Here is a 9,651-nt window from a genome sequence, read left to right on the forward strand (position 1 = left end):
CCTTCCTTCCTTCCTTCCTTCCTTCTTTCCTTCCTTCCTTATGAGAGAGAGAGAGAGAGATTTGTTGTTCTACTTATTTGTGCATTCACTGGTTGAGTCTTATATGTGCCCTGACCCAGGATGAAGCCCACAGCCTTGGTGTTTGGGACGATGCTCTAACAGCTGAGCCACCAGGACAGGCCCCTTTCTCGTTCTTCCTCTCATTTCTCTCCCTCCCTCCCGCCTTCCCTCTCTTAACACCAACCAGCCACTCAGCCTTAATTTTTTCTTTAAATATATATTTTCTCCTTCATGCTTTTTTCTTTTTAATAATTTTATTGATTTCAGACAGGAAGGGAGAGGGAGCGAGAGATAGAAACATCAGTGATGAGAGAGAATCATGGATCGGCTGCCTCCCACACGCCCCCTACTGGGCATGGAGCCCGAAACCCGGGCATGTGCCCTTGACCGGGAATTGAACCGTGACCGCCTGGTTCCTAGGTCGACGCTCAACCACTGAGCCACACCAACAGCGCTTTAAAGTCGCGTAGCGTGGCTAGGATTTGGAAACAGCCCATGGGCCCATCAGAAGTTGAGCAGTAAAAAGCTGTGGTAGATTTACACCAGGGAATACTACCCAGCTATAAAAAAAAAAGAAAGAACTCCTACCATTTTTTAAATTAAATTTAATTTGTTTTATTATCAAAACTGGTTTATTTTCAATACAAGATAAATACCATGCTTGTGACTAGTGCAGCTTAAGGCCTACAATGGCCATAGAGCAAACTGCTGAGCTATCACCTGAATGCTAAAGAAAAGAAAGACAGCCCTAGCCGGTTTGGCTCAGTGGATAGAGCGTTGGCCTGTGGACTGAAGGGTCCCGGGTTCAATTCCAATGTGGGGTGTGCCGGAGGCAGCCGATCAATAATTCTCTCTCATCATTGATGTTTCTCTCTCTCTCTCTTTCTCTCCCTTCCTCTCTGAAATCAATAAAAATGTATTTTTTTTTAGAAAAAGAAAGAAATGGCAGAAAGTAAACATTAAACAAAATTGCAGTTGCACACATTTTAATAAAATGGGGCGAGCGTTCTCGTAGAAGCAAATATGGAAGCATGGTTGTCACGGACAAGATATAGGTCATTGGGTTACCTGACCTTTTGCACAGAAATCTTATTGGGTGAAGTCACCATAGACTTTGCTTGGCCTCCTGGTATTAGACAAATTATTTACTAACCATGATTCAGGAACTCATGGATCCTGGAATAGGATACTGTTGTTTTTTTTTTAAAGAATAATTTTTAAAAATATTTTATTGGTTTTTTACAGAGAGGAAGGGAGAGGGATAGAGAGTTAGAAACATCGATGAGAGAGAAACATCGATCAGCTGCCTCCTGCACACCTCCTACTGGAGATGTGCCCGCAACCAAGGTACATGCCCTTGACCGGAATCGAACCTGGGACCCTTCAGTCCGCAGGCCGATGCTCTATCCACTGAGCCAAACCAGTCAGGGCAGGGTACCGTCTTTCCATCAAACATTGCAAAACAACTTTGTAAGGCTGCCCAAGGCTCTCCTACCATTTCAGCAGCATGGAGGGACCCGATGCTACGCGAAAGCAGCCAGCCAGAGAAAGACAGGTATCTCGTGACCCCACTCACAGGTGGCATCTCAGGAACAAAGGAGAAGACTTCCTTTCAGAATCAGCAGGAGGTGGCTTGGCCCCGCCCCCGGTTGGTCTGCAGGTGCCAGCACCATCCTGAGGCCTCCGGGAGCTGGAGGAAATGAGCTAAGGCTTCCCTCTGGGGAGCATGAATTCTTCCAGGAAGCTGGGGGCAAAGGATCCGGTGCCCTGGGTCCCAGAGAGACCCCAGCTGATCCCAGGCGGAGCGGCAAACATCCCTCACTGGGACCCACCGACAGATTCTAGGCCATTGGCGGCAGGGTGGGGACGGCGTGGAGGGAGCAACAGCATCTGTTGGCAATTTTCCTGACGCGATTACCCGCGTCTCCCAAGTGGCTGTCACTTCGGAGTCGGACGTTTTTCAACCCCAGTCCAAGCACGAACAACGTGACCGTGCCGTCGACGTTATGTGTCATGACCGCACAGATGTGTTCTGCTTTGCTCCCGCCGTCTCTTCCCAAAGCTCCGTACTGTCGGGCGCCGCCGATGAGGAGATGCAGATGGATGTGCTTGTATTTAGGCCGAGGCTAAAATTGTCGGCTCAGCCTCCGTCGCGCCGCTTCCTCCGGGTGATCTGGAGATGGCCCGGGAATAGATCTCCTGATTTTTCTTTTTCATGGGGGCCTATGATCCAAACCCACTTTCTCACACTGGAGAGAGAGAGAGACAGACGGGCGGGTACGGGATAAGAAGGCGAGATTGCCCTTTGCGAAGTAAACAGGAGCTTGTGATTTTTTCAAAATTGGATTGCTCCGTGAGAAAGAAGGCAATCAGTTAGAATGCTTCGGGTGTGGGGGTTTTTTGTTTTGTTTTTTTAGGGGGTGACCTTGTTTTTTTCATTCATTTCCTCCGTATCTTAACGATATTCCATTGGATTATAATAAACGTTTACCAGGAAGTGTGATAAAGGGTTTGAGTTAGAGAGTGGATAGACAGTCTAGGGCAGTGATGGCGAACCTTTTGAGCTTGGCGTGCCAGCATTTTGAAAAACCCTAACTTAACTCTGGTGCCGTGTCACATATAGAAATTTTTTGATATTTGCAACCATAGTGAAACAAAGATTTATATTTTTGATATTTATTTTATCTATTTAAATGCCATTTAACAAAGAAAAATCAACCAAAAAAATGAGTTCATAGGTTCGCCATCACTGGGCTAGGGCCAAGGTGTTTAATATACTAGTCAGGAACCACAGGAGGCTATTGAACAGATAAAAGTGATGACTCCAAACTGAGATAAGTCGAAAGTTTAAAATAGTCCCACTGATGTGGCTCAGTGGTTGAGCGTCAACCTATGAACCAGGAGATCCCGGTTCGATTCCCAGTCAGGGCACATGCCCGGGTAGTGAGCTCGATCCCCAGTAGAGGGTGTGCAGAAGGCAGGCGATCCATGATTCTCTCTCATCATTGATGTTTGTCTCTCTCTCTCCCTCTCTAAAATCAATAAAAATACATATTTTTTTCTTTAAAAAAAAAAGAAAGTGTAAAATACATACAAAACTTCTGATGACTTAACTACTTAAATATGTAGCATATCTCATTAGTCATTTTTGGTATTGATTTCATATTGCAACGGGCCTGTTTTCCTCTTTGTCTTCTGCGGTGTACCACTACCTGAAAATATTTGCCGTGATGGAAACTGACATATGGTTATTATTTTATGAATTGGCAAGCATTCTCCATGGGGAGCAGGAGGCCTTAAATAACCTGCAGGCACAGGTGCGTCTCTGTGTTTCCATGTCTTTAAGGAAATGTTATAACTGCACACAAATTGGGATCCTCCCAGCATGCAACTCTCTTGCCTCCCCCCCCCCCCCCCCCCCCCACTCAGCTATCTTCTCATGTCAACAGAAAGAGAACTATGTGCCATTTAAAAAAAAAAGTATTTATTGATTTTTTAGAGAGAGAGAAAGGGAGAGGGAGAGATGGAAACATCCTATATAATAAAAGCCTACTATGCTAAGTGTCCGGTTGTCCGGTCGGCTGTTCAACCAATCAAAGCGTAATACGCTAATGATATGCTAAGGCTGCTCAACCGCTCGCTATGACGTGCACTGACCACCAGAGGGCAGACAGTTGACCGGTTGACCAGTTGCTATGACATCCACTGACCACCAGGGGGCAGATGCTCTGACTGGTAGGTTAGCTTGCCTCTGGGGTCCGGCCGATCAGATCTGCGTCCCTCCCCAGCCCCAATCATGCACAGGTGGGGTTCCTCAGCCTGGCCTGCACCCTCTCGCAATCCAGGACCCCTCGGGGGATGTCAGAGAGCCGGTTTGGGCCTGATCCCGCAGGCCAGGCCGAGGGCCCCCACTGGTGCACAAATTCGTGCACCGGGCCTCTAGTCTATAACGAAAGAGCATCATTCATCGGCTCCCTCCTGCATGCCCCCCTCCTGGGGATCAAGGCCACAACCTGGGCACGTGTCCTGACTGGGAATCGAACCGTGACCTCCTGGTTCATAGGTCGATGCTCAACCGCCAGCTATGTGCCATCTTTAATGACTGCATAGCATCCTCTGTTCTGTATCATTTCCTTAACTAGGTTCCCGGGGATGCACATTGAAGCCGTTGCCAGCTATTGGCATCGTTATCAATAACGGCCTAATGAGCGCTCCACTGTGCTTTGAGGACGGGCTGACAGATGTCCCTGATCTCATTGGGTCATGATTGTCTGTGTGCCTGTCTTCTCACCAGCGGGCTGTTAATTCCCCGAGGGCGAGCCCATTACTTCTCTTGGAATCCCCAGGCCTCGCCAAGTGCCAGTGGGAGCTAATGATACATATTGTTGAAAGAAAGAAGAAGCAAATGAATGGATGTTTATATAGTTGGTACACGATGGTGTGTGATCGCACCGTGTCTTCAGTTCTTACTCCGTTTCATTGGCCGTGGGCCTGAGTGTCTCTCTCCCAGGCATTCTGTCGTCCTCCACTGGTTTCTAACCTCTTATAACAGATCTCATTTCCACAAACATACGTCTAATACGAAGCTTTAAGAATTAGAATGTTTAAAAAAAAATTAGGCCTAGTTGGAGTGGCTCAGTGGTTGAGCATCGACCAATAAGCCAGGAGGTCACGGTTCGATTCCCGGTCAGGGCACATGCCTGGGTTGTGGGCTCCATCCCCAGTGTGGGGCGTGCAGGAGGCAGCCGATCCATGATTCTCTCTCATCATGGATGTTTCTGTCTCTCTCTCCCTCTCCCTTCCTCTCTGAAATCAATAAAAATATATACATATTTTAAGAAAGGAATTAGAATATTGCGAAACCATGACTTCTCCATAGGTTTTGGCAGCCTTCGGGACCTGTTTCATCCATGGCGGAGGGAAAATAACGCCGACCCCTGACGCTCCTTTCTCCTGCCCTCACCAGAGATGACTTATGAAAACCGAAACTGGCCATTACACGGAATAAAACACATGTTGTGTGTGTTGCATACTATTTACAGCTGTTGTCTCTTAGGGGTTCTCTGGGGTACTGTTGGCTGCTACAGCCAAATGGTCCCGTAAGTTTAACTCAGCACTATGCCCGCAAAATCCTCTTAAATCACACAGAGGAGGAGAGGAAAATCGACGAGACGTGGCTCGAATGCCGCTTATATCTTCCCGAGAACCCACGGCTCTCTTCATTCGAGCCTTCAGGAGGCTCAGAGCAGCCTGCTGGGTCAGTGGTTCTCAACCTTCTGCCCCTTTCAATACAGTTCCTCATGTTGTGACCCAACCATAACATTATTTTCGTGGCTACTTCATCACTGTCACGTTGCTACTGTGATGAATCGTCATGTAAATATCTGATATGCAGGATGGTCTTAGGTGACCCCTGTGACAGGGTCGTTCGACCGCCAAAGGGGTCGCGACCCACAGGTTGAGAACCCCTGTGCTAGGTGGTGGGGCGCATTACAACATAGCAGATGACCCGCCTGACCCTCCAAAGGAAAGTTATGGTTGATGCCGATTTGTAAGCGCAGCCTTGAGCTTTTGACTAACGCACGGGGGTGGCGGGAGGGGGGCGGGCAACGGTCTAAAAAGGAGAGCGGCCTGCGGCGTTGAGAATTTACAGCAGCTTAAGCTATTTTTTTTTTTATTTCTCCTTGTCGGGCGGGGAGTGCTTCCCAGTGTCGCTCAATGGGCTGTAAATGAACCTAGTTCAAAACCCACAAAGCGGGCTGTGGAATTACAGGACTGAAAATAGGCTACTGATCGGCACAGACTCATCAGGCCTCTTTATTCTCCGCAGCCCTTCTGTTGGCGTGCCAATCCCGCTCGCTCCGGAAGGCGGAAAAAGGGATTGTGAGCAAACGGGGGAGCGGGGGGAGCTGACCTTCAGTTAACGTCCACTGTGCCCTTCTCCCCCGCGCCCTACCCCCGCTGTGCCGACTTAGTAAGTTCAGTTAGCAGATCACGAGTCTTACGTGAAGAACACCCAACCCAATACTCAGTTTCTTGAGAAGGGTGTGTCTCTCATCTCGGGTAGGAAGTGGTGGGGCAGGGCCCTGGCTGGTGTGGCTCAGTGCATAGAGCACCGGCCTGCGGACTGAAGGGTCCCAGGTTCGATCCCGGTCAAGGGCACAGGCCCGGGTTGCAGGCTCAGTCCCCGGTGGGGGGCGTGCAGGAGGCAGCCGATCCATGATTCTCTCTCCTCATTGACGTTTCTCTCTCTCTCTCTCTCTCTCTCTCTCTCTCTCTCTCTCCCTCTCCCTCTCCCTTCCTCTCTGAAGTCAATAATTTTTGTTGGTTTGTTTTTAAAAGAAAATGATGGGCAGGAACCTGAACTCTGGAGACGTGGCTTGTAAGGTTGTTGTCTACTGCAGTGGGGCCATCCTGTCTCTGATTCAACAAAGGTGTTCTGAGCAAGGATGTCGGGATTATTTCTCAGGAGCATGCTCTTTGGCATGTGTTTTTTTCTGATGAAAAACCATCATAGACTCTGTTTTTTTTTAATTGAAAAAATCTTACTGTTTTTTTTTTTGTTTGTTTGTTTTTCAAAATTGATTTCAGAGAGAGGGAGACAGAGGTAAAAGGGTCAATGAGCCCTACCTGGTTTGGCTCAGTGGACAGAGCGTCGACCTGCTGACCAAAGGGTCCCAGGTTTGATTCCCAGTCAGGGCACATGCTGGGTTGCGGGTTTGGTCCCCAGTTGGGGGCGTGGAGGAGGCAGCCAATCAATGATTCTCTCTCATCATTGATGTTTCTATATCTCTCTCCCTCTCCCTTCCTCTCTGGCAAATAGACATCCCCTGAGGGCTCCTGGGCTGCCAGAGGGATGTCTGACTGCCAGCTTAGGCCCGTTCCTCCGAGGAGCGGGCCTAAGCCAGCAGGTGGACATCCTCCGAGGGGTACCAAACTGTGAGAGGGCACAGGCCAGGCTGAGGGACTCCCCTCCCCCGCCCCAGTGCACAAATTTTTGTGCACTGGGCCTCTAGTATTTTTTTTTTTAAAAAGCGTCAATGATTCTCTTTGCAAATTGAAAAAACTATTATGAGCCTAAGATTGAGGTGCCTCACTCTGTTGTCAAATCTCTCGAGGACGGGGCTCCGTGTCCAACAGGCAAAAATTCCCAATACACGTTGCGCACATGACTCTTATTTCTACTGAGGAATAACAAGCATCATCTCACCCACAGACTTTGTAACTGGCAAGGCGGGGAACTAACATGTAGGGAGTGGCAAGAATATGCCACTTACACCTTTCTGCTTTCGTTTTTTTTTTATCCTCACCTGAGGATATTTTTTCCATTGATTTTTATTTTATTTCAGAGAGAGTGGAAGGGAGGAGGGAGAGAGAGAGAGAGAAACATTGATATGAGAGAGAGACACATCAATTGGTTGCCTCCCACATGGGCACCTACTGGGGCTGGGGATCGAGCCTGCAATCGAGGTACGTGCCCTTGACGGGGAATCGAACCCACAACCCTTCAGTCCGCGGGCTGACGCTCTCACCACTGAGTGAAACCAGCCGGGGCCATCCTTCTGTTTGTATAACAACCACAGGAGGTCAGTATGACTGTCCCCATTTTACAGATGGTAACATAGCGTCAGAGAAATCAAGTCAGTTGTCTGCGTGTCGCAGCTGGTAGTGACGAAGAGAAGAATCCTTCCCATATCCGTGACTTCCACTCTGGAGAGTTCTTTTTTTCGTGGTCTCTCTGAATCTGCTTCTGAGCTTCTTCTCATGCCTCCAAGTATTTACATTTTTTGTGTTTGTTTGTTTGTTTTGCTTTGCTTTTAATACATTTTTATTGATGTCAGAGAGGAAGGGAGAGGGAGATAGAAACATCATGATGAGCTGTAACCCGTTTGGCTCAGTGGATAGAGCGTCGGCCTGCGGACTGAAGGGTCCCAGGTTCGATTCCGGTCAAGGGCATGTACCTTGGTTGCGGGCACATCCCCAGTAGGGGGGAGGCGTGCAGGAGGCAGCTGATCGATGTTTCTCTCTCATCGATGTTTCTAACTCTTTATCTCTGTCCCTTCCTCTCTGTAAAATCAATAAAATATATTTTTTTTTAAAAAAAAGAAAGAAACTTCATGATGAGAGAGAATCATGGATCAGCTGCCTCCTGCACGCCCCCTACTGGGGACTGAGCCCACAACCTGGGCATGTGCCCTGATCGGGAATAGAACCCTGACCTCCTGGTTCTTAGGTCGATGCTCAACCCCTGAGCCATGCTGGGCAGGCAAAAATATTTACGTTTTTCATAACAGCCTTGAGCTTTGACTTACATCCTCTCTCGAGTCTCGCCGGCCCTAGAAGCAGGTGGAAGAGGATAAATGTGGGTCAGATGTGCGTTAGAGACAATGGGCCTAGTTCGGACGTCACGATGGTCCAGGGTAACCTCCAGGGGGCCCGTGGGGACGTCTTGATGGAAGTGGGAAGCGCATTGAGGTTTAGTTTTCCTCTGTCTGTTTTTTCCGACAGGGCAGCGTCCGTACCAGGTGATCACAGCCCGCGTCCACCCAGGAGAAAGCAACGCCAGTTGGGTGATGAAGGGGGCCTTGGAGTTCCTGGTCAGCAGTGACCCCGGGGCCAGGCTCCTGAGGGAAAACTTCATCTTCAAGATCATCCCCATGCTCAACCCCGATGGGGTCGTCAATGGCAAGTACGTGGGGCGCTGGCCCCACCGCCCTGGCGTTGATGTTGCCATAGTAACACATTTGTGGGTTCATCCGGTGAGGGGGCGTGATCGGAGGAGGCCTGGCGGGCATACCTCCTCCTGGGCTTTTTGTACTTGGAACAAAACACTGTCTATTCTTCACTGATGCGGTCTCATCGTTTTTTATTTTTATTTATTTATTTTTAAATATATATTCATTGATTTCAGAGAGGAAGGGAGAGAGAGAGAGTGGTGTCAGCGAAAGGGAATGTCGGTCGTGAAGTGGCCTAAGGAACTGTGCCTAGGGGAGGAGGTAGCGATTCGGTTCGGTAGATCAGACCTAACAGGATGCAGAGACCGGCTGTGTGTGAGGGCCCCTGTGAGGGGCCCTGCCTCCGGGCAGGTGTGCGGGCCACGGCTACCAGCCCCCGGCACAGGTCCCCGCGGTGGGTTCCAGGAGGCGGAAGGACGCTCTGAGACGAGAGGGCCAGATGTTGAGTCTTTGATCCCCGTGGCAGCTTGGTGTGGACGCAGCTGCAGGCTCTGTGTGCGGACCTCATCTTCTCACTTTCAGGTGTCAGTGTGTCGCCACCGCTCTCCGGCTCTCCGTCGGGCTATCCGGCGGCCAGACCCACTCCCCACTCTCTGTGATCCCACGCGTCCTGGGAGCGCTCGGCTGCCCGGCCGCTTTCTTGCTGCCCAGTCATCTGTGAACCTCCCTCATTCAGAAGGTGAATACATGGAAATGGCTTCCACAGACAAGGCCGGTTGCCAAGCAACAGGGCATCCGCAGTACCCTTGTCAGTTAGGGAAGTGGAAACCAGCCGGGGTCATTTCTGGGAACAGCCGCAATCCTAACCCCCTTCTCTCTTTCCTTCCTTCCTTCCTTCCTTCCTTCCTTCCTTCCT

The 9,651-nt window shown here is 49.6% G+C and overlaps 1 protein-coding gene across 1 annotated transcript in view; it reads left to right on the forward strand.

Annotated features, from left to right (window-relative positions):
* Positions 1 to 9,249, forward strand: part of AGBL1 (ATP/GTP binding protein-like 1) — a 143,011-nt gene extending 133,762 nt beyond the window's left edge. The window contains exons 20-21 of the mRNA XM_014545428.1: positions 8,569 to 8,749; positions 9,147 to 9,249. Of these exons, the coding sequence (XP_014400914.1) occupies positions 8,569 to 8,749; positions 9,147 to 9,249 (284 nt within the window). The remainder of the gene's footprint in view (positions 1 to 8,568; positions 8,750 to 9,146) is intronic.
* Positions 9,250 to 9,651: the final 402 nt, after the last annotated feature.

Source organism: Myotis brandtii, unplaced genomic scaffold (assembly GCF_000412655.1).
Source record: "Myotis brandtii unplaced genomic scaffold, ASM41265v1 scaffold409, whole genome shotgun sequence".
Lineage (NCBI taxonomy): Eukaryota > Metazoa > Chordata > Mammalia > Chiroptera > Vespertilionidae > Myotis > Myotis brandtii.